We start from the raw sequence: 25,290 nt of genomic DNA, 5'->3' as shown, positions 1-25,290 counted from the left end.
ACTAGAGAAAGTACACAATCGACCCAATCTGATGCTGTATCTTGGAGTGTGAAAGGAGGCCTTGTCTGGCTGCCTGAGGAACTCCCTGCTAATGTGTGTGTGTGTGTGTGTGTGTGTGTGTGTGTGTGTGTCTGTGTGTGTGCAGGCCTGCCAGGCAGACATACTAAACCACTCTACATCCATGTGGCAGCAAAATGTAGCTTGGAAAACAACCCCACTCTAACACACACACACACACACCCTGAGGGCTCCAGAGGCCAGCCGGCGACCTGGTGTGTGTGTGTGTTACTGTGTGTTAATGTGTGTGTGTTGCTGTGTGTGTGTTACTGTGTGTGTGTGTGCGTGCCACAGTAAAAAGAGGAAGTGTACAGGAGCTGTGAAAACAGTTCAGGTCAACAGTTTGTACCCAGACAGACCAACACAGAGAAACAGAAACTGAAATCGGCTCCAGAAAACGCTCAAGGTTTTCGTCGTCCGTCGTGGACCAGAATGCATTGCAGGACGTTACATTGTAGTACGTTGTGTTGCAGTACGTTGCATTACAGTACGTTGCATTTACCATTTACGTTGCGTTACAGTACGTTGCATTTACGTTGCGTTACAGTACGTTGCATTTACGTTGCGTTACAGTACGTTGCATTTACGTTGCATTGTAGTATGTTGCATTTACGTTGCATTGTAGTATGTTGCATTACAGTACGTTGCATTGTAGTACGTTGCATTGCAGTACGTTGCATTGCAGTATGCTGTATTGCAGCAGCAGAATGCATTGCAGTACGTTGCATTACAGTACGTTGAATGCATTACAATACGTTGTATTGCAGTACGTTGCATTGCAGCAGCAGAATGCATCGCAGCAGGGCGCGTTCAACACACACACATATACACATGCACACTCTCTCTAAGATGTAACGGCGTCGACACCTCCTCGTGCGAAGGCTTCAGGTGGAGTTAAAACTCTACGACAGGAGGTCGTCGGTTGGTCGTCTGAATGCTAATTAGCGGCGTTTTCCTTTTTTCTTTTTTCTTTTTCTTTCTTTCTTTCTTTTTCTTTTTTTTTTTTGCATCTATAAAAACCGTCTGGGTAACGCAGCTTTCAAAGCAACACATGAAACAAGCAGCAGCAGAGGAGGAGGCATCTGTGCTCAATTTAGGTCAAGTTCACACAGAGGAACGTGGAGATGGGAGGTTTGGAGGAGGAGGAGGAGGAGGAAGAGGAGGAGGAGGAAGAGGAGGAGGAGGAGGAGGAGGAGGAGATGAGCGGAGAAGGAAGTGAAGCAGACGGTTTAGTGGTCGTCGTCTGTCAGGTGTGTCGCAGCGCGGAGCTCAGGTGTTTGTGATGAAGACGTCACATTTGCACTTTTGTCTTTTTTTCTTTACGTTGGAAATTATAATAATGTGCAAAATAGTCACAAATAGACCAGAGATCAATCAGACAAAACAAGGTTTTATAAATAATAGTTATTATATTATATTTTTAAAACAATAAACAAGTTATTTTCAAGTCAGAACAAACAGCAATCTGTTTTATTTCAGAATAAAGTGCGTTTATATCCCATAAATCCCCTCAAAAACCAAACAAACTAGAAAACAGACCAATTTTTGCCGTATTTTTATAGCTAAAAGCTGAAAATCATAACAAAAGATGATTATTCCACCTCAGGAGATTCACATTTGTCTTTATCTGATGTGATTTGATGAAGCAGAAATGAGACGGAAACTGTAAATTTTTTTATAATTTTGCTGCCGATTGTTACAACGACTAAAACGTTCTGCGTTTTTTAAGTTTATAGTAAACGGTGGCAGAAATAATAACCTGTAGCTACGTCCAGGGTGTCAAAGGGTTAAAAATGACTCGGTCGACCAATCACAGAGGAATAACAGCAGGTTTAAAAAACAACAATAACAGTGAATCATTGTGGTCTCGATCAGTGAATAAGTTTAACAGCTGGTCGATGACAGGAAGTGGCTCTTACCCCGCCACAATAAAAGCTCCGTCCTCCTGTAGTTGACCTGCTTCATTAGCATCATGCTAACACGGTCACGTTCTACTCAGCCTGTACATGTACAACACCTGCAACATGTTAAAGCCTGTGTTATGAACTATTATGGGATGTGTTTTTGGAGTTTGTGGAATATATTGCATACAGTGTGGGTCAGAAAGAGAAGGAGAGTGTTGCATTATGGGAAGTGTAGTTAAAGAAGCAGCAGCAACGCTTCATAATGTGGTCAGAGGAGGAAAGAAGTGATGAGACGGTGAAGAACAGTCGCTGTGAGGATTGAATACACACACACACGCACACACACACACACACACACAAACGCACACACACACGTAGCAGAAAGTACCAGCGCTACCAGAGGTGTGTCTGCAACAGGAAACAAACTACCTGCTAAAATTAGCAGCTGAAAGAATTCACACAAACACACACACACACACACATTAACTTATGATTCACACACTTAGACGCACACACACACACACACTCACACACACATGCACGCACACACAGGTGAGAATAAAAGGCTGAGCGATGAATTGACAGAAACTTCATCTCTCTCTTGTATAAATGTCAAACCAAACCTCTCAGTCTTCAGCTTCTCTGGCCGGTGTGTTGACGTACGGGTGAGAATGTGTGTGTGTGTTCATGTGTGTGTGTGTGTGTGTTCATGTGTGTGTGTGTGTGTGCGCGCCTCACCGTCGTACATATCTCTTTCCCCTGGAGTAAAACTGGGGTCAAACCAGTTAGTGTTGTCACGGCAATTTGCAGTTTAGGCCTCTGCGTGTTTGTTTGCTTTGCACATTTTTTTGGGAGGTTGAACTTTATGAATTTGTGTGTAAGCGTGTGTGTGTGTGTGTAACTGTGTGTTTTAGTGTGTGTGTGTGTGTGTGTGTGTGTGAGAACATACATGACCACGTTTCTGCGTCTGAGTGTCTTTGTGCTGTTACTGTATGTGTGTGCGTGCTAGTGTGTGTGTGTGAATGATGGGTTTGTCCGTGAGGCTCGGTGTGTATTCACTAAATGTGTGTGCGCTAGTGTGTGTGTGTGCACTAGTGTGTGTGTGTGTGTGTGTAACACAGTAAGCCGGCCCCGGGGCTGATATATATTCTTTTCACTCAAACAGCCCATTTACAGTTCTGGGGTCGGCTCCCTCTCGCTCTGCCGTGACCCGCACCGTTTAGAGGTCAGCGTCAAAGCTGAACTCAGGTCAGCTCGCTAACTGACTCCAGCTCCGTCCTCTGGGGCTTTTTTAAAAACTTTTTTTTTTTTTTTTTTTAACATTGCCTCCTCTCTGGTCGAGGAAAGAAAGAAAGAAAGAAAACGTGGCAAAGAAGCAGAGGAATTTATCTCTTTATTTTTATTCCCTCAAAAATTTGTCATACTTTTTTTTTTTAGCCGCAGTTACGACAACCGTTTTGGTTTGCAGAAGTTGACTTGACAAATGATTCAACCAGTCACACACTGCAAAAACTCAATGTCTTACCAAGAATATTTGTCTTATTTCTAGTCAAAATGTCATTTCTAGTCAAAACTAATCTCATTCTACTTAAAATAAGACTCATCACATTAAAAAGGAGCTTGTTTTTAGACACTTTTTACTTATTTCAAGCAGATTTTCACTTGAAATAAGTAGAAGAGTCTGATAGTGGAGCAAGTTTTTCTTCCTTATTCGAGCACAAAAAACTTTTTCTACTTATTTCAAGTAAAAATACGTTTGAAACAAGTGAAATGATCTAAAAACAAGTTCATTTTTTAGGTGATGAGTCTTATTTCAAGCGAAAAGAGATTGTTTTGACTAGAAATGAGACATTTTGACAAGAAACAAGACAAATATTCATGGAAAGATTTTGAGTTTTTGCAGTGACATGAAGGCAAGTTGACGGACAGAGGGTTCAACTGAGATGAAAGAAAATGTGGCAAAGAAGCAGAAGATACATCTCTTCATTTTTATTCCGCCAAAAATTTGTTGCACGTTTTTTTCAACCGTACCATTTTGGCGTCCTAGACGAGATTTCTCCCTGATCCCAGAGTGACAACTGGTTGGCAGAAGTCGACTTGACAAGTGATTCAACCAGTCTCGTATGCTCAAGTTTGACGGACAGAGGGTTCAACCAGTTACACACAATGCGTGCTCCGTGCTCTGTGATTGGCTGTCTAACTCTGGCTGTGAATAACGTAGGTCGTCGTTTGAAAGCGGAGAGTCTCCCGATCACAGGAGCAGTCGAACCGCTTCTCTACGGCGTAAAATTACCAAAATATAAACAGAAACATGTCGGCAGAGGTTTTCAAGATTTGATGGCGATTAATCGAAGGTTGCAGGTGGTTTGAAGCGTTAAGAGGGATTAAAGTTTCTGTTCAGACTGAAATATTCATCTTTAATGTATAAATACGTCCAGTAAAATGTCGATATTGATACAAATTGAGGAGCTAGAGGATCCGAAGCAGCAGCATCCAATCGAGATCTTCTTCTTCCTCGTTCTGGATGAGAAATGTCATCTACTTACAGTTTCGCCTTTCGAAGCTCCGAGCTGCAAAATGTTTGGAGAACCTTTAACCCTGCTTTAACCCTCCTCCTCCTCCTCCTCCCTGAAGGCATTGTGACTCCTGAAGCTGCAACTTTAAATCAGTTTTCATTGAATTAACCTGATGTGTCTTAAACATCTGCAGTGGCCTCGAGTTCCTTCAGCAGGGAGAAGTTCACTTTCTCCCACATGATTGAAACATCGGTAACTTTATGCATGTGGATGAATGGGAGGAGGAGGGGGAGGAGGGGGAGGAAGAGGGGGGGTGTTAGAGAGGGACCAGAAACGGTCTGTTTGGGCCCCAAACCACAGAGCGAAAGAGAGAGAGAAAGAGAGAAAATACTTACTCGGAGCTTTTAGGTTTGAAGATCAAAGCCGGAGTGAAGGTCAGATCCTAAAGGCTTAAATTAATGGCGAGCATAAAAATGAGTCGTAAGAGTCGCTGCGGAGCTGAAACTAAAAAAAAAACTTTAAAAAAAAAAACTGTCAGAAGTTCAGGTTCAGTTTTTCTTTTTTTTCTTTTCTGCTCGGTTAGCAAAAAACACATCGTCACCGTTTCTGAAGGTTAGGATCTAAAAGGGACGTATTATGGAAATATCACTTTCTGAAGCCTCTTTAACAGATATTTGGGTGTTTTTCTTGCCTTTCGACCCCCAAAATGTGAGAATCGACAAAAAAAAATGTAATTTTCAGTCTCGTTGTGTGGTTTTTACGATCTGTTCCCTCAATTTGCATAATAACAACCCCCCTACCTGTGAGTGTATGAACAGAGCTGTGATGTTTGATCCTTGGGGGGAATTTTGACCGAAATACGTCTTTAAGACACCGGGGAACTATTTTAATTGGTGGAAAAAGGGGCAGAATACGTCTTGAATTCTTGAAATTTGAAATACTTTATTGTCATTCACATACACAGCTGTGCACAGAATGACATTTTTCGGCAATGGCAGTGTTGAGGTAGAATATAAATAGATCAAACAAAAGTTAAAAGTGATAATACATCTCCTTTAAAGTGAAGACGGGGATCTCCAGAAACTGAACTGACGGGAAAGAGTCAGTAAAACAGGTGGCGATGCGTTCAAGGACTTGGTTTCTTTGAAATTTCCGCAGCTTTTTTTTTTTTTATCTATGAAAACATCCATTGTTAGTAGATTTTATACGAATATAACTCAACGGAAAAACAAAAAATCGTATTATTTGAACTTGAAACTCACATTTGTCTTTGTGTTTGTCTCTTTCAGGGTTCGGGCTTCCACGCGTCGCGGCGGCAGAAGTACGGCAACGTGTTCAAGACCCACCTGCTGGGCCGGCCGCTGATCCGCGTGACGGGCGCCGAGAACGTGCGCAAGGTGCTGATGGGCGAGCACACGCTGGTGACGGTGGACTGGCCGCAGAGCACGTCCACGCTGCTCGGACCCAACTCGCTGGCCAACAGCATCGGGGACATCCACCGCAAGAGGAGGAAGGTCAGGATGCACACACACACACACACACACACACACACACACACACACACACACACACACACACACACACGGGTCAACACACTAACACACACACTAACACACCTACATGTTTGAGTGTGCAGAGATGAACGCGTTTTTATTCCGTTTTTAAACATATTTCTGCATCAAACTAACCTCAACAAACTGGATCGCCTTTATTTTAGTCATTGTTACTGGTCCCTGTAGAGTCCAAACTTCACTTTTCAACGGAGGATAAATGTTGAACACCTGCTGTGACTGAACTTTATTTAAAACTTGTAAAAATTTAAGTTTGACATCTGCAACTTTAAAAAAAAACATCAAAATCACTTTTTTTGTGTCTCTTTTAGTCAAAAAGTTGAGTTCAGTTCAGTCAAACTGGTCTGAATTAAAGCCAGAACAGCCTATAAACATATTTCAACATTAAAGAGGAACTATGCTCCATTTTTTTTACCTTAAAGGGATAGTTCAACATTTTGGCAACATGGCCCATTCCCATAATAATCCCTATAGTCATAGCAGTAGGTCTGTGACCTTTAATTGTCGGTGCAAGCTGTTTTTAGAACGGCGGAGCAGAGCCGTGAGCTGCTCAGAGCTACGCTACGGAGGCTAATGGGATTTCTTTGTTGGTTTCCCTCATCAAACTCATAAAATACACAATCCAACAACTCCACAACGCTCTGGTGGACAAGTTGTGACCTGCACTTTCACCACACTATGAGATAATAACACAACGTTACCACACAGAGTTGTTTTAGAGGGAAATGCAGAGACTGCTTGATGAAAAACTGTCCCCGACAGCGGTTTTGCATGAATTTCCTTGTTTACTTCTTTATTATACCTTTCACAGCCCTAATGAATATCTTATTATTAACTTCTAATCACTCCTGTCAATAAGACAAAGTCAATGTAACATGTTTTTCCCGACTCGGTCTCCAAAAAACCTTGAAAAGTTTTAACGCCGAATTAAGACGCAAAGAAACGAGGACAAAACAACAGAAGAAAGAAAGAAAGAAAGAAAGAAAGAAAGAAAGAAAGAAAGAAGTTAAATAGACGGAGGAAATCAGAATTCAGACGTCAGCGCTCGGAGCTTCACGTCCACGTCAGGACGGACGGAGACACAAAGACACAGAGGAGAGAGACAGAGTATCAGTGTAAACTTATCCGTCTCTCTCTCGGCCTTATCAGCAGCGTCCTGGCTACTGAAGCGTGAGAACGACCCTCCTCCTCCTCCTCCTCCTCCTCCTCCATCACTCCATCCTTTCCTCTCCTCTCCTCCACACAGAGACAAGAGAAAGAGAGAGATTCTGGTGGTCGATACCTCCTCCTTTTTTCTTTCCCTTTTGCTTCTTCTGTATCTTCTTTTTGCTTCATTTCTGTGATTCCTCCCTCACTCTCTCCCTCTCTCTTTTTCTTCCCTCTTTCTCTCCCTCCTTTCCTCTTCATCCTCCCTCTTTCTCTCCCTCCCTCTCTCCCTCTCTTTTCTGTGCCAGGACCATTTCAGGTAATCAGCCACTTACCTCTCCCTCCTATTATCCCCTTATCCCCGGGGCACATACCTTCCTCTCTCCCTCTCTTCCCCCTCTCTCTCGCTCTTGCTCTCTCTCTCACACACACACACACACACATGCACAAAGTCACTGATAAACACACACACACACAAACACACAAACACAGAAAAGAGGAGGTTGAGAGGAACAAGAAGCAGAGTCTGCTGCTGTGTTTTCCGGTAAATCTCTCTCTCTCTGGATTCACCATGAGGGGGAGGAAGGGGGGGGGGGGTATTTTTGGAGGGGTGGGTGATGGAGGGGGGGTAGGGGGAGGGGGGGGTCAGGTTTCGTTGCCCCGGTGCCCGGTGTGGGACGGTGCGGGGTTGGCTGGGTCTAATCTGGGCTCTGATCCCCTCTGCTCTCCCCGGAGACCCCGGCACTCACCTCATGTAATGACCCCTGATTAGGAACAACCCCCCAAACCCCTCCTCACCCCGACACGGCACAAAGAGGGGCTTTCTGTCTGTGGGGGCCCGACACACACACACACACACACACACACACACACGTATACACACGTATACACACATATATGTATATATATAAAGCTCTGGAAAAAGAGAAAAAGAAAGAAGGAAGGAAGGACGAAGGGAAAGAAGGAAGAAAAGAAAGAAGGAAGGAAGGACGAAGGGAAAGAAGGAAGGAAGGAAGGACGAAGGGAAAGAAGGAAGAAAAGAAAGAAGGAAGGAAGGACGAAGGGAAGGAAGGAAAGAAAGAAAGAAGGAAGGAAGGACGAAGGGAAAGATGGGAGGAAAGAGGAAGGAGAGACAGAAGGAGGGAGGGAGCAGATTGGGTCAATTGGGTCAAAAAGGAAGGAAAAAGTGAGGACGAACGGAAGGAAGGAAGGAAGGGAAAAAGGATGGAAAGAAAGATGGAGGGAGGGAACAGATTTGTTCAAGGGAGGAAGAAGAAGGAAGGAAGAAGGGAAAGAAGGAAGGGAAAAGGGAAGGAAAGAAAGATGGAAGGAGGGAACAGATCAGGTCAATTGGATCAAAAGAGGAAGGAAGAAGAAATGAAGTGGTCTCTTCATTTTTTCCAGAGCTGTGTATAACAGTACACACCTGAACCCTCGCTGCTCTCTCCCGGGGTCAGTGAAGGCGTCTGTAGTCGAGGCAACACTGCGCTCAAGTTGTGTGTGTGTGTGTGTGTGTGTGTGTGTGTGTGTGTGTGTGTGTGTGTGTGTGTGTGTGTGTGTGTGTGTGACCTTTGACCTTTTCACACTCGACCTCGAGCTTCAGACTCGTGGTGAACTCCTGTTTCCTCCGCTGCTGCTGTCGCCGCCGTCGCCACCGAAAGATTGTCAATAAGAGTTAATAGTTAATGAAACACTTGGAAAGGCTGCGTTGTGTTCAAAGACACGTCGTAAAAACGGGTTAAAATAACACTGGCTGAAGCTACAAAAAACAAGAAACCGCAAAGTTTGTCTCAAAATTAAGAACAAAACTGTTTTTTCATATGAATAAACATGGATTTAACATATTATTGTCTATTATTATTATCCAATCAGATGATGGAGGTGACAGGAAGTGACACACATTAGCCCCGCCCCCTCAGAGTGATTGACAGGTGCATAAATAGATGTAAAAAAAAAAGACAGACAGACGCCATGAAATGTTGAATAAAGTGAAGATTAGCAACGAGAGGTCAGCTGGGCGGCGTTCAAGGATTATGTAGGAGTGTGTGCGTGTTGTGTGTGTTGTGTGTTGTGTGTGTGCGTGTTGTGTGTGTGTGTGTGTGTGTGTGTGTGTGTGTGTGTGTGGGTTGGCAGCGCTCGGCCTCCTGTTTTCTGGATAATAAAACAGAGTCAACAGACAGAAGCGAAACAACATCGACGGAGAAAAAAAGAAGAATGAGCGACTGGCTCGTCGTCTGACCCACTGGACCAGAACTGCTCCCGTGTGTGTGTGTGTGTGTCTGTGTGTGTGTGTGTGTGTGTGTGTGTGTGTGTGTGCGTCTGCCCTCCTTGTGGTTTCTTCGTACGGAAAAACAATCTTCACACAGCACATTAGCCTTCGGTGGATCAGCGGAGCCAGTTTCCATATAACCTCGTGTTAAAGCGAAGAAACTCAAACTCCCTCGAAGAGCCACAGCGGCCGGGGTTTCCACTACACGGCCACACCGGGCCAAACCGGGATGGATGGATGGATGGATGGATGGATGGATGGGTGGGTGGGTAGATAGATAGATAGATAGATAGATAGATAGATAGATAGATAGATATTTAGATAGATAGATAGATAGATAGATAGATAGATAGATAGATAGATAGATAGATAGATAGATAGATAGATAGATAGATAGATAGACAGATAGATAGATAGATAGATGTTACATAGATGATAGATAGATAGATAGATAGATAGATAGATAGATAGATAGATAGATAGATAGATAGATGGATAGATAGAACGATAGATAGAACGATAGATAGATAGATAGATAGATAGATAGATAGATAGATAGATAGATATAGACAAATAGATAGATAGAACGATAGATAGATAGAACGATTGATAGATAGAACAATAGACAGATAGATAGATAGATAGATAGATAGATAGATAGATAGATAGATAGATAGATAGATAGACCCTTTCCCAAAAGAACCACCAACAGTCGTTCCATCAAGTTAAAACTGTACAAAACCTTTAAAAAAAAGTAGATTAAAGTGTATTTAGTTATAAAATAAACATTCAGTGAGACATTGAAGTCAATAAAGAGCCGTTTTATCTGATGTGACGTGATATGGTGGAGCTTTAACTTTGATAAATCAAACATTTTTAGGTAAGACTTTATCATAAGTACACACTATTACACATTAGTTAAGCATTAATAAATACTGAATTCATCATTTATAACGCATGAATACTCATTAGCATGTAGTTTATAAACACAGTTGGTGCTTATCGATGATGAGTAACTGTGTTTATAAACTACATACTAATGAGTATTCATGCATTATAAATGATGAATTCAGTATTTATTAATGCTTAACTAATGCGTAATAGTGTGGACTTACTATAAAGTGTTGCCCATTTTTATATCTTTACGTTATTCTCCACCTTTTTTGGGACTTACAGTAAATAAATCAATGCATCCAGGATCGGTCAGTTTATAATATTCACACGCTCACCTCCGCTCAACCCGGAGAGAAAATCCCTCTTTATTTATCCCGTGTTGTGTTATAAATAGATGAAGCTCATGTTTGCTGAGTGTTGTAACAACCTCCTCCTCCTCCTCCTGGAAACATCTCGCAGCCACATCTTTGTTTATTTTTACCTCCTTTGACAAAACTCTCACTCTGTCTCTCTCTCTGTTTCAGAAACTCCAGCTCTTTTAATGTTGAATAGGATCTAATATCGTCCATTTATGAAGTATACTGTATTACAGACGAGCTGGTTAAACATTTACAGACTGGATGAATGAGGAAGTGTCTGATAATGATTGTTAACGTCTCTCCTTCTCTCCTCTGTGTGAGCTCTGTGATGCTGCTCATCACCAGTAGAGGGCACTGCACTGCTCCACTGTCTGTTAATCAGTTAAAGATGCAGGAATTAAAAAAGCTTTCTGCTCTCAGTTTAACAGAGGTGAATATGTCACACAATTGTTGGATGTTTTGCAGCATTAGAAGTTAAAGAGCATCAGTGTTGCAGTTAAATAACAATAGAAATATAACACTATAGGAGTTAATGAGCTCATCTTGTACAGTAGATGCATGAAACAGCTTATTCTGCAGATTTGCTCGGTTTGTTTAGAGACTTAAAAAGAGGAGAAAAAAAGAGCAGCATTTCCCTTTAAAGTTCTGCAGAGTGAAACCAGAAGTCTAATAAAACAGAAAAAAAGAAAAGAAAAAAGAAAACTCAAGATTTTAATGCCAATACTGTAGTTTAACGCAGCTTCACGTTCGATTCCTCCCTCTGGAAAGTTTCAGTTAATGAACGAACAATAACGAGACCGAACCTGATGGGACGTTAAACATGGAGACGTGAGGAAGAAGAAAAAGAAGAAGAAGAGAGAGAGTATTTTAAAAGAAGGAAGGATGAAGGGGCAGGGAGAGACGGGAAGAGGTGGGAGGAAAGAAAGAAAGAAAGAGAGAGAGAGAGAGCGAAGGAGAAGGAGAAGGAGAAGGAGAAGGAGGGAAAGGAGGGCAGAGAGAAGAATAAAGAGTCTTTACATGTCTGTGGAACCAGCAGCTCGCAGCACTTTCACATAATTTAAGACATATGGACGTTATTAGGACGGCTGTGTCTGTGTGTGCGACAGTGTGTGTGTGTGTGTGTGTGTGTGTGTGTGTGTGTGTGTGTGTGTGTGTGTGTGTGTGTGTGTGTCTTTAAGCCTGTGTCTTTGCGCTGCAGGCTACAGAAGACAGTCACGTTTTTGTGGTGCAGCAAAAAATGACTGTTTTACTGAACAATCCAACCCCCCCCCCCCACTAACACACACACACATGCACGCACATCGCACACACTTACTTGGACGGTCCCAGAGTGACACTGCATAAAAAACTGTGTTTGATTGGCAGCCAGCGCCGCGCAGGGAGATACCATGTGCGTGTCTGACCTATAGTTACCTTTCATATACACACACACACACACACACACAGACTGACTGACTCACTGTTCCTACAGTAGCTCAACCATGCTGCTCTCTCTCTCTCTCTCTCTCTCTCTCTCTATGTGTGTGTGTGTGTGTGTGTGTGGAGGTGAAGTACTCACCTAAATTGACCAATTATGCGTAATCCTGCACAGACGGGGTTAAATGGCTAAATTCACGGCGTTACACAACCTCCTCTGGGCTTGACCGATATATAGTATTATTCAGCCATTATTCAGCTTCCAGTCTCATCATGTTGACATTTTACCTACGCATGTATTGATTGATTGATTGATTGATTGATTGATTGATTGATTGATTGATTGATTGGGAATCTTCCCCCCAAAGATTCTCAGTCACGTTCTTCTAGTTTACGTTTAAGTTTTTATAGACCATGGATAAGGTAGTCAAACCATAACCTGATTAATAGTTTACGAGTTTACTGCTGAATAATCCAGTGAAATGCACCTAAATGTCGACTTAAAGAAACAAAACCAAATCTGAGAGTAACTGACTTAAAGCAGAAGTAAGCGATCCGGTGGTTTTGGCTAACTTCCTGTCAGCGGATGGAGTTAGCAGTCCCCGCCCTCGTCCCTACGTCACCACATTCACGCGCATCCCTTGGCTGCACACACAGAGAGGACCGCCCCTTTATGCCGTTCTCTCTCCTCATTGGATAAAGGTTGTAGGATACAAGGAAAGTTTTCTCCTCGGCTTACAGCAGAGCAGAGTGGCTGACAGACCCGTGTTTCAGACCAAACACTCTATAGAAGTGATTGCCATCGGAAGTTATAACTATTTAAGACTTATATTAACACAAACATTCCGCCTACTTCTGCTTTAACAGATACTCATTGGGTTCGATTGATTAATCAGCTGATTAGAGCCGATATGAACCGATGCGAAGACTTTGTTGAACGTCTAATAAAGTGCTTGAATTGAGGATCGTTGTAAAAAACGTGTCTTTATGTAAATATGAGGAATAGCAGCTGATTGATCAGGTACCAGTCAGACTCTCGGTACTTGATTAAGAAATCAATTCAATCAGTCAGACGATACGACCCCCATCCCAGATCCACTGAGCCCTGACCTCCACCCAGACCCCCCCGAGCTGCGACTGTGACCCATCAAACTATACGAGCGTGGGCCCGACTCCCCCCCCACCGGCGGGCGGACAGAGGGAGGGAGGCGCGGCCGTGACGGGCCCTGGTGTGTTTTCTCAGACTGTTTTGAGGTCAGATGCTGTGTGTAATCCCCTGTGGTCAGGGTTGGCGAGCGGGTCATGTAAGCTGATCTGTGACCAGCGGGCCCCAGGGCGCGGCAGCAGAGGAAATGTAGCGCTGCTAACGTCTTAGAGCGCTCTGTGATCTGCACTAACCACTCCCTAACACACACACACACATATATATATACACACACATACATATACATATATATATATATATATATGTACCCGAATGCCTCGTACACGTAATTCCCGCACACGGCACCGGCTCAGTGGGCTATTGTTCATTCATTCTGAGGGCGACGGAGGGAGGGATGCAGGGTTTGGAGGAATGAGCAGAGAGAGAGAGAGAGGGAAGAAGAGGGCAACGGAGGAGAAAGAACGTGAGAGGAAAATGAGGTAGAGGACAAAATAAAGAGTACGAGTGCCCAACTGATGGTTTGGTGGCTGAAACATCGACCTCAGGAACCACATGTACCCTCGCTGGCCTGAGCTCAAACCCCACTAGAAGCTCCTTTCTTCCCTCTCAAACCTCTATTATGTCTCAGAGAGGAGAAGCAGGAACACTTTGTCTTCACCACCACCATGTTCTTCCAGTGTGTTGGTTGGACAACATATGGAAAATATATCCTATAAGACACACAGGACAGACGCTTCTCTTTGTGCAGTGTTGTTGCTTTGAAAAAGCTACAGATCCGGATGCAGGGGTTAGGAGAAGACAAATCTCCACTGTGTCAAGTGTAGCCGCGTTGATCTGAAACACAAAAAAAATGGGCTGAAGGAAAGTCATAAAACGAACCCACAGCGATTAAATAAGCTGAGAAAAACCACAGAGGAGATGCAGTTATAGGTCGGATAATAAAGGAGTTCATTAAAAAGACGTTAAAGTGGCTTCAAAATAAACAAATAAGGGAAGAAAATAACACAAGGAAACCCGTCGACATGCGAACGCTCGAGCCAACATCCTGAGCGGGCGGACTGAACGGGTGATTGAGCGGCTGACTTATCATTAGACAGTATTTCTTTGCTAATATAAAAATTTGCTTGTTCAAATGTTCCAGTCTCGTTTCATTGAGCAGAAAATGCAAACCATGTGTAGCACTCGCCGCCGCTGCCGCCCGCCGCCGCCACGACATCGTCTCAGATATAAAACAAAAACCTTACAACTTCTGATCCGAAGCTGTGTAAACTAAACGTTTTTTTTCTCTCCACGTCACATTGTTTAAGAAGCAGAATCCAGTCCTCCGTCCTCTCCTCCCGCGTCCCTGCAGCGGTTTTTGAAATAATATGCGACTGTTCTGCGGAAAAGCTCTAAAGGTTAAACGCACACGAATGTTATTTATCCAAATAAAGCTAAGTGTTAGTGACTGATTCATATTAATATAAAAGGCCTATTCTAGTCCCGTCTGCTCCCTCTCCCTCTCTCTCCAATGTTCTCCACGTCTAAATCATTTCCAAGACTGTTTTAAGGACAGTTTTGGAGGTTAAATCAGATGGAATGTTATTTGTCCAAACAACACTGACGACTGGTGACTGATTCATACTCAGAAATACTACGAGCAGCCAGGAAAGACTCAACCCCCCCCCTCTCTCCTCTCTCTCTCTCTTTCTGCTTGTCATTCTGGTTCTGCTGACTACAGGGGAAAACCTCCACAATGTATAAGTCTCTGTAAAGAGGGAGAGGAGGGAGGGGGAGGGAGAGAGAAAGAGAGAATCGAGGGATGAATAAAGGAAACGGGCATCACAGAAAATGAATAAGAATGAACCCACAGATGGAAAAAGTCTGGACGAGGTGCGGCTCCAGGAGTAAGGATCAATGTTGAAGAGGTTCGACAGGATAAAGCATATAAATATAAATATAATGTATACATACATAAAGAGTGGAACGACTGCAGTGCCCAACGAGAACGAGTAGAAAAGCACCGAGAGGGTCCAAGGTTACACAATCCTCCAAAATGTGGGGTTATAAACTGCCAAAGTATAGTGAAAAATGCCAGTCGCAATTTTACAGAGCACCGAGTCGGCGTCACCAAATTGCTTGTTTTGTACGAATGACGGTCCAAAACCTAAAGATAGTCAGCTCTCAGTGTTGTAAAGCAAAGAAGAGAAAGGAAAAGGTCAAACAGGATAAGGTTGAAGTGTTTTTTGGGATGTTTTACGTCAAAAAAATCGACTTAAAAGCATCAATGAGTTTGCAAAAGTACATCTGATTGATTGAACCCAAATGGGTAAACCTTGACCACTGTCCGACCTTTCCGCCTCCTTGTTGGAGGTAACAACTGTAAATATTAGAGTAGAACAAGCTGCCATCTGCTCACACGCCCTGTGAGTCAAGATTTGCCACGCTCCAGGTTTCCTAAAGACGTTTGGCTGCTGTGATTGTAACAAGGGAGGAGGGTGAGGAGGATTACAGCAGAGTGTGTAATCACTGCTTTGTCCTTTGCTTTCACTCGCATTGGCTCAAATTAATATCTGCATGTCCTCTGTGTGTGAACCAAGTCACGCAAGTTATGGGCATTTAATAAAAAAAACATGGACGATCTTTATCTGGTGTTTCATTGCATTTCAAGTGGCACTAAATAACAACTCCTCCTCCTCTTCTTCTGTCTCTCCAGGTGTTTGCCAAAGTGTTCAGCCACGAGGCCTTGGAGTCCTACCTCCCCAAGATCCAGCAGGTCATCCAGGAGAGCCTCCGAGTGTGGAGCTCCAACCCCGAGCCCATCAACGTCTACAGGTACGCCAAGGAACTGTTAGATAATAGTAATATCATTGTGTTTACTCCAAGGAAAGGTCGCTACTACTTCAGTTAGAAACACAGAACCTCTTCATGATGGTAGAAACATCTCAAGTAGAACATAGAATATCAGATCATTCAAGGTTAGAGACGATGTCCTTTAGGAAACCCAACCGAACTGTCCGAAACAGTCATCATGTCTTCTGAGAGCACCTCCCTTTTTCTTGTTTCTCCAAGAAAAAGGGCATTATTACTACATTCAGAAGCAGAGATGTGGTGTGTAGAAACTTCATCATGATGGTACAAAGATCTCAGGTAGAGCGTGGTGAGTTTGAAGGTTGTCGGATCCATTAGAGGTAGAGACGATGCTCTTAGGAAAACCCAACCGAACTGTCCATGGGACGGTCACCATGGGAAGCACCTTGACCTTCACAGTAGAGATAATACCACCAGCTGAAACATCGACATTTTGGGGAATCTTGAAGCTACTGATATCCCTCACTCGTTAGTTACTTTGGATAGACTGAATGTAAATGTCCTTAGTCGAAGTGTCAGCACAGGTAGAGTCGTCTAAAGTCCAAGCAGTTGTTGAAGTTTTGGTTCAGGAAACATAAAGTGAAATTGCATAGATCCAAGTGTGCGGAGATCTTTTTGTTCGGTTCAGGAAACTTAAAATGCAAATCACTTAATGTATCCCTCCACCTCTTCTCTTTCCTCAGGGAGAGCCAGCGGTTGTCGTTCACCATGGCGGTGAGGGTGCTGCTGGGCTTCAGGGTGTCGGAGGAGGAGATGAGGCATCTGTTCTCCACCTTCCAGGACTTTGTTGACAACCTCTTCAGTCTGCCCATCGACCTGCCGTTCAGTGGCTACAGGAAGGTTCGTCCAGTCCGTCCAATCATTCCCTATTAGCTGTCTGAATTGTTTGTTGTCATGGCATGTGACCCCCTAAATCGGTTCAAATAGATGTGCACCATGAGAATATCTGGGTATCACTCAGTAAAACTCTTGTTTAACTTGGTTTGTTGTGGTGTGTTCAGGGGATCCGTGCAAGAGACACTCTGCAGAAAAGCATAGAGAAGGCGATCAGGGAGAAGCCACTGTGTTCCCAGGGGAAGGATTACAGCGACGCGCTGGACGTCCTGATGGAGAGCGCCAAAGAGAACGGCACCGAGCTCACCATGCAGGAGCTGAAGGTAACACCTATGGACACACACACACACACACACACACACTGGACAGAAGCCAGACACACAAGAAGTCAGTCAATCATGCGTGGGAGCGTCAACACATGCGGAGCAGAAACATGCTAAGTCTGATGCGAACTGTGTGTGTGTGCAAACACATACGCAGTCGCACATTGAGAAGAACAAATATGACGGCAGAAACGCTGACACACACATACACATACACACACAAACGGTAACACATATAGAAGAACACACTCGCTGTTTACCCAGGAAAGTGGTGCCAGAGGAGAACCTGTCTGGACACACATACCTACATACACATCATAACTTCTCTGGCAAATCGTCTTGGCATCGTTGTGATTTATGATCCACATCTTTAGGTAAAATATGACAGCAGGGATGCTAAGCTAATGGCCTTGCACAGACACTAACAGTACACACACAAACACACACACACACTCGGACAGGCACACCCTCTATTTACCTATTAGAGCAATTCTGAGGAATTCTGTGGAAACTCAACTCTCGCTGCTTCTCTCTTGCTCTCTGTGGTTTCTGGGTTAAGTCCAGGGCCAAAAATAAGTCAACACTCCCCCTGCTAGGGGTCTGAATGAGGCCTCCTGTACGCACACACGCACACACACACACATATATATATATAAATACACACTCAAAGTGAACTGGGGAGCCCCTGTCGCGGAGGCCCAAGCTGAAGCCCTCTCCTGCCGTTTTCTGATGCATGCGCACACACACATACTTGTCGGTCGAGGCGGAGGCGTGTCCCTACACACATGATGGCAGATGAGAGGTTTATAATGAGAGTCGTGCTGCCCCCGGCCTCCGTGTTATTTATTCCACTACCTTCACAACGGGCCCGGTAAGGCGTACTACCAAAATGTTGTTATTGGATACTGAACGTCATATTTCCAAACACATTACTTTTCAGGAATTAAAAATAACATTCTTTTATTATGCATTTGGCTTTTGACATTTTTTTTGGCCCGATGTTGTTACGAAACAAATGGCAGACTTGAGGTGTGGGGTGGTGGATTTGCGCCCAAACATAAGGTTGAGGTCCTGGGTTGTGTTTTGCTCACAGTTTGGCTTCTTAACAAACGACATTTGAAAAAAAGGCACGTTTAAAAGGAATTAATTGAAATGTCAACGGTGTAACACGCAGGGTGAGAAAACCCCTTTCACACAATGTTAAATTCTACGTTTTTATATTGCTGTTACCTTTAAAGAAAACACTTGTACCCACGGCTATGAGCAGTGGAGATTTGGCCAATTTCCACCATCACCCTGTAGCACTTCACACCACCTTCTATATTTCCACTCTCCAGACTCTGAAGGGGAATCCAGTTGGCTTAAAGTGAAGGCAAATCAACCCCTACGCCCTTAGTTCAGGCAGGCACAGGGATTGGCTTCACCCACCTCTGGTCATATAGGGAATAATAAAAGTAAGGGGTAGTTCCCAACCTGGAGGTCAGGACCCTTCAAGGGGTTGAAAGGTCACTTCACTTCACATAACATCCTGTTTCTCTGTCGTCCCGCAGGAGTCGACCATCGAGCTGATCTTCGCTGCCTTCGCCACCACAGCCAGCGCCAGCACCTCCCTCATCATGCAGCTCCTCCGCCACCCTGCTGTGCTGGAGCGTCTGAGGGAGGAGCTGAGGGCCCGGGGCCTCCTCCACAACGGCTGCCTCTGCCCCGAGGGGGAGCTGAGGCTGGACACCATCGTCAGCCTCAAGTACTTGGACTGTGTCATCAAGGAGGTGCTGAGACTCTTTACGCCCGTCTCAGGGGCCTACCGGACCGCCATGCAGACCTTCGAACTTGACGTAAGTGGGCCACTAACAGTCTCAGACTGTATTTACCCTTTTATACCTTATCATGCTTCAAATAACAAGGACACTCTTTGCAAGTCACGCATGTACAAGTACCATTCGTTTCAGCAATTGCTTAAACCCTAGTTTCAAGTGCCTTTTCTCTGTAGAGTGGTAGGTGTTAGTAACAGTCCCACCAAACTGCAGTCCACTACAAAAATTGAAAGTGTCAACACAAGAAAATGCCATCTAATTCCAAAAGAACGATTCCTCAGAAGACAGAAGTCGTAGAAGGAATCTATGATTGTACCTTCACGATCCTGCTGGATGTCAACATGTCTTTGTCTTCCTGTCTCCAGGGAGTTCAGATCCCCAAAGGCTGGAGCGTGATGTACAGCATCCGGGACACCCACGACACCTCCGCGGTCTTCAAGGACGTGGACGCCTTCGACCCCGACCGCTTCAGCCAGGAGCGGGGAGAAGACAAAGAAGGACGCTTCCACTATCTGCCCTTCGGCGGCGGTGTCCGGTCCTGTCTGGGCAAGCAGCTCGCCACCCTCTTCCTCCGCATTCTCGCCATCGAGCTGGCCAGCACCAGCCGCTTCGAGCTGGCCACCCGTCAGTTCCCCCGCGTGGTCACGGTACCCGTGGTCCACCCCGTCGACGGGCTGAAGGTCAAGTTCTACGGCTTGGACTCCAACCAGAACGAGATCATGGCCAAGTCAGAAGAGCTGCTGGGAGCGACAGTTTGAACGGCAGAGAGTTGATGGGTTGAGGCGGGGGTGAGTGATCGAAGAGGTCTTTAGGGAGAAGATTGAAGGAAAAGAAGGAATACCAGAGTTATCTTTTCTTCTCCACCTTTGTTCTGCCAAGTTGGAGGTTCTTTTTCAGACTAAAAGAAAAGCAGAAGTCTTCGTCTCTTCTTACAACTGATGACGATTGAGACTTTCCTCTGAGATAGGAAGAAGCTGCCAAAAAAAGTTCCTAATTATGCTCTATTCTGTGTATTTTTTTAAAGAAATATACAAACAAAATGTATGTACAAAAAAAGCTATGTAATATAATTTGAAAGAGAATGTGGGTAGTGCACAACAGGAGAAAGAGAGGTATGGTGGTACTTGAGGTGAAATGAAGAGTTGAAACAAGAAAAGTATAAGGGTGGTTGTGGATGGATGGCGAGATGGATGAAACAGGGTATAGGAGGAAAGCGATATTTTAGCATTTTGCTTGTGCTTAATCAAAAAGAAAAAAATAGTGGACCATTTCAGATGTCTAGCAGGGTAAAGAAGTTGGATATAAAGACAGAAAGTTTGAGATTTTCTGGTCCAAAAAAACAACAACTGGTCAAATTTGAGGTCGGATTTGTTCATGGTGCCACCGAGATTCAACTCCTGGCTTCTTTTGGGTTTTTTTCTTCAGGGGTTTTCCATCAAAATTCAAATTGTTTACTAGCTTACAGGTGAAGTGGAAAGGATCATAGCACAGTGGGTGGCGGGTTGTGGCACAGATATAGACGCATTGCTGGGCTTGTCAGATTGGCTCCGACTGTTTCTTCAAGCTAGCTGTATCATGATGCAGTAAATACGGTTTAAGGACTTGTAGCGCTAATTAGGGTCAAGTATCAATTTAGGCAGTGGAGGAAAGGGAAGGGCTGAACTTACACATTTAAGGGATGTAGTTCTGATGTGGGAGATATACTGGCTGCATATTTAAGGGGCAGAACACTTAACATTTAATGTAAATGAGCAGTTTGTTCTGTTTCTCGTGACAATTTTGCCTGCTGTTTTTATTTCACAAACTGATATTTAACTGAAATGGTTTCCATATTCCATAATGCTTCCATTGATGCACCATACAGTGAAATAAGCTTCTTAAACTACCAACATTACACAGTTACAATCTTTTTTTTGAGTTTTAACAATCACCACATTTTTCGTTTTTAGCTCCAAATTCCAAACTGTAAAAAGAGACAAAACAGAAACTGGACTCACGAGAAGCTCACATAAACTGCAAGCCAACATTTAGACATCCTTCAGTCTACCTTGAACCGAGGTTTTCTCAATATAGCAATCCCTCTATCGGTGAAAACCTCACGTCACTCTCCTCTTCGTCTCTGCAGCCCACAGGTTGCCCGACTGCATTGCCTCAAATTGTTGCCCATTTTAAAACGGCATATCCAAGTAGTAATCTTGGTGGTGTGTGAACTCAGGTGCTGAGTAGACATAGTGGTGAATAATGAATAAGCCTTTGCTTTTTTTATATATATATATATTTAACTCTGACTGACTGCACATAAAAAGACTATCACTTACTTACTGATGTAGTTTCAGAGCTGGACCGATTACTTTTTGAAAATCTTTCAGTTACTTTGTTTCCCATTCACAACAGAAAACTAAAGATATCAGGGGTTTCTGTTCGCGTGATGACCTAAGGAGATCATTTTGGTGGTGTGAGCAGAATCAGCCGGCAGGAATTCCCAATTGGCATCACACGGGATAGAAGTAACTGAATCCAGGTCAAACAGTAATGAGGTCCAGGCCCTGCTTTGTAAACTCTCTCAACCTGTGCTTTGATTTATGAAGTACACTTCTAAGTTGCATTGAGATTGTACTCCCTCGGACGGTGACTTTATCCCTACGATGAGGATACGATGAAGAACTTGCAAAGTCCTGAGCTGGAGGAGGAGGAGGAAAGAGGAGAGGGATAAGGTGGAGGTGGAGAGGCGATGACCTACATACATGCTGCTTGAGTGTTGCTTTGTCATTATGTGTTTGTTCGTATGTATGTATGTATGTATGTGTGTATGTTTTGTCCCCCCCGTCTCCTTGGGGCCGTCATTTTTAAGTTCTGTGGCGAAGGTGACGTTCTGTCTTGCTGCTCCTCCAATCAACGCTAAGAATGCAAAACAAAACAATGTCCACGGTTTGAGCAACTTTATTAGCTAAAAAGAGATTTTATTGTCCGAGGTGATTGCACAATCAGGACTCTCAGAGCCTTGTGTGCTCCATCGATGGAAAAAAACAAAAAAAAAACAACAAAAAAAATGGCTTCCGCATCGGAACTCTGGGACGCGTCAGCGGAACTCTGGGACGTTCTAGAATCCTCAAAGGGGCGGAGTTCCGAGTTCCGAAACGAAGGACCAATGAGGGTTTTTTTTTTTTTTTTCAGGGGAGGGCAGGGTCATGCTCACAGGGCTCTTCCTATTGGACGATGCTGTCCAATAGAATTCCAGATGAATTCTGCCTGTGCCAGATATTCACTCTTTCTTCCTTTCTACCAACCACACCACTGATGTCTTCATGATAAAAAAATATGAAAATAGATTTTTTTTGCTGCTTTTCTTGTGTATATTTTCTAATTGAGAGTTCTAGATTGCAATAGTTTGTATCGATTGAGATTTGCTATTTCTTTCTCTTCATATGTATGTATATATATATACATATATGAATGTATGTGTGTATATATCTATATATATATGTATGTGTATGAATTAGTGGTTGAAATATTTGCATTTTGTGAAAACAAAAAGAGCATTTATAGGTTATAGTGTATATTAATTTGTACAAGATTTCTTTCTTTAGCAAGCCATGGGGAAAATCAGCTAATTACGTCTACTAATAACCTAATATTAATGTTATTGTACGATTAATATTGTTGTTATAAGATATTTGAAATGCTATTTTTTATTCTATTACAGATTTAGAGTTTTTAGCCTAAATGAGAAGGTCTTTGGTAAATATTGGATGTATTTAGAATGCTATGTATTTCAGTTATATTGTAAACAGTGTTTAAAATGTTAATATTGTTGATTTGATTACTGTAATAATTATTATTTGTTTTTGTTATTCAGACTTATTATCACTGCATTTTATTTGATATTAATTATGGAAAACAGAAAGCACTTGCGAGGTAATGTCTATTTTTTAAGTGCCATGCGACTACACTTCCCCCTTCCTCTCACCTGCTGGTTTCTCTATGAACCTGTCCTATGTCATTCTGTACATAATATTTGTATTTCTTTTTACAGGAAAATATGTTCATTTAGTTTAAATATGAATGTCTTGTTCTACTTTCTTCCTCTCCTTTTATTTTGTTACCGTGATTGTTAAATGTACTCCTGTAATAAACTATAAAGTGGAAAAGATACCTGAATTGTTGTCTCACTCTTCTATTCTACAAATCTTTCAGAAAAAGAGAGAAATATCTAATCTAATATCTAACTATCTAATATACAAGACATCTCAGATACTTAAATCTATGTCCTGTCATAAGACTACATGTGAAGAGACCCGATTACTAGCATCACAGACTTAGCGTTAGCATGTTTCAGTGGTTCAGAACCTCCTGTCCATCATATCCAAGTGCAGAGATGGACAGAGTACTCGACCCCAGTACTTGAGTAAGAGTACAAATACTACTGGTCAAAATTTACTCCGTTACAAGTAAAGTAGCTTAGTCGACATGTTACTCGAGTAAGAGTAAAAAAGTACTTGCTTTTAAAGGTACTTAAGCATCCAAAAGTACATGCTTTTAAATTTACTTTAAGTAAAAGTAAGAGTAAGAGTACATTTCTTATTTTTCACATCAATGAATTACTATATTTTTTTCTAAATGAATTTAAGGAGCTTTTAACTCCTGTTTCTGAGAATTAACTCTTTGAATCCACCTGCACTTTTAGGGGTTAGGGTTTCCTTCTTTGACAAACACAGCTTGTGTCCAATAGGATTTTAGAAAAAAAAAAAGAAATAAAAAGAGCAGACCTGAAAGTAACGAGTACTTTTCAGCCTTCCTAGAAATTAACTCAAGCAAAAGTAAAAATATTTGTCTTGGAAATGTATTCAAGTAAGAGTAATAAGTACCAAAGAAATCTAATACTCAAGTAAAGTACAAATCCTCTGGATATGTACTGAAGTACAGTACTCAAGTAAATTTTTACTCCGTTACTGTCCACCACTGTGTGTACACAGTGTATGCTGATGTGCTATATATGTCAGATTTTAAGTGTCTCTGATTGAAATGTCCTTTAGATATAAGATATTACAAATAAGAATGGCATTTGAATATGAAATATACTCGCAATTAAAGAGAACATTTCCCCAGGTGCCTTGATAGTGGTAATAGTATGAATATACAGTATAAAATGTAAAAATAAATGTACCCAGACATTAAAAAAGACATCAGTCTTCATTAAATCATGCTTAATATTGCCTGGAAAAAAGCTCTGCAGATGAAGCTTGAAATAAAAATAAAAAACCTTTCTTTTTTGTTGTTGACCGCCAACTGTTCTTCTTCAAAGTGAGCCCAACAATGGGCCTGAGACTCGTCATGTGGGGAACACACAGAGGTTTGGTGGTGGTCTGGTCCGGGCTCTGTGTGCACATTGACTGACTGATGTCTCAATGCCGACGTATTTGTTTTTATTTCCCGGCCAACAGATCTCAGCGGTTTGTGAAGATCAAGAGGAAACGACGGGGCTGTGATGTTCTCTGAGTTTTTCTTTAGCTTGATGGAAGACAGAGACACAGAGAGAGAAAGAGAGAGAGCAATGACACAATGACACACACTTCAAAGACTTTGATGTTTTGAAGTGCACACACTAACACACACACACACACACACACACACACATATGGACAGATATACACAATCACATGCAACACGTACTGGAAATAGGCGTTAACATAGACATATGTTCACTAACAGCATGGATGTAAGATAAGATTGAATGAAACGCTGTGGGCACACTTAGTTCTTGTGAACACACACACATAGACACACACACACACACACACACACACACACACACACACACACACACACACACACACACACACACACACACACACACACACACACACTCAAAATCACACACAGCTTGTGGGAAGAACAAGGAGTTCAGTTCTGTTTGTTTGTTGCTTTGCCGCCAGGAGACTTATTGCCACACTAAATACTCCAAGATGAACCACTTCAAGGAAACCGAGCGTGTATGTGTGTGTGTGTGTGTGTGTGTGTGTGTATATGTGTGTGTGTTCCCCCCATGTCCTGTTGGTTGTGGTGTGTGTCGACACGGTTTGATGGTTTTCATGAATGGAGAGGAGCTCTGAGATCATGGAGCGACCGACCTCCGTTGACGTTTATAACAGCTATGATATAATTAGTCTGTGTT

The 25,290-nt window shown here is 42.9% G+C and overlaps 1 protein-coding gene across 1 annotated transcript in view; it reads left to right on the top strand.

Annotated features, from left to right (window-relative positions):
* Positions 1 to 23,264, top strand: part of cyp26b1 (cytochrome P450, family 26, subfamily b, polypeptide 1) — a 35,376-nt gene extending 12,112 nt beyond the window's left edge. The window contains exons 2-7 of the mRNA XM_083993356.1: positions 5,767 to 5,991; positions 15,993 to 16,111; positions 16,831 to 16,987; positions 17,149 to 17,304; positions 18,855 to 19,139; positions 19,484 to 23,264. Coding sequence (XP_083849482.1) covers positions 5,767 to 5,991; positions 15,993 to 16,111; positions 16,831 to 16,987; positions 17,149 to 17,304; positions 18,855 to 19,139; positions 19,484 to 19,876 — 1,335 coding nt within the window. The 3' untranslated portion in view covers positions 19,877 to 23,264. The remainder of the gene's footprint in view (positions 1 to 5,766; positions 5,992 to 15,992; positions 16,112 to 16,830; positions 16,988 to 17,148; positions 17,305 to 18,854; positions 19,140 to 19,483) is intronic.
* The last annotated feature ends 2,026 nt before the right edge of the window (positions 23,265 to 25,290 follow it).

The sequence above is a fragment of the Trachurus trachurus genome (assembly GCF_905171665.1).
Source record: "Trachurus trachurus genome assembly, chromosome: 18".
NCBI lineage: Eukaryota > Metazoa > Chordata > Actinopteri > Carangiformes > Carangidae > Trachurus > Trachurus trachurus.
Note: the sequence above shows the minus strand (reverse complement) of the source record. Positions and strands in the feature narration are given on the sequence as shown.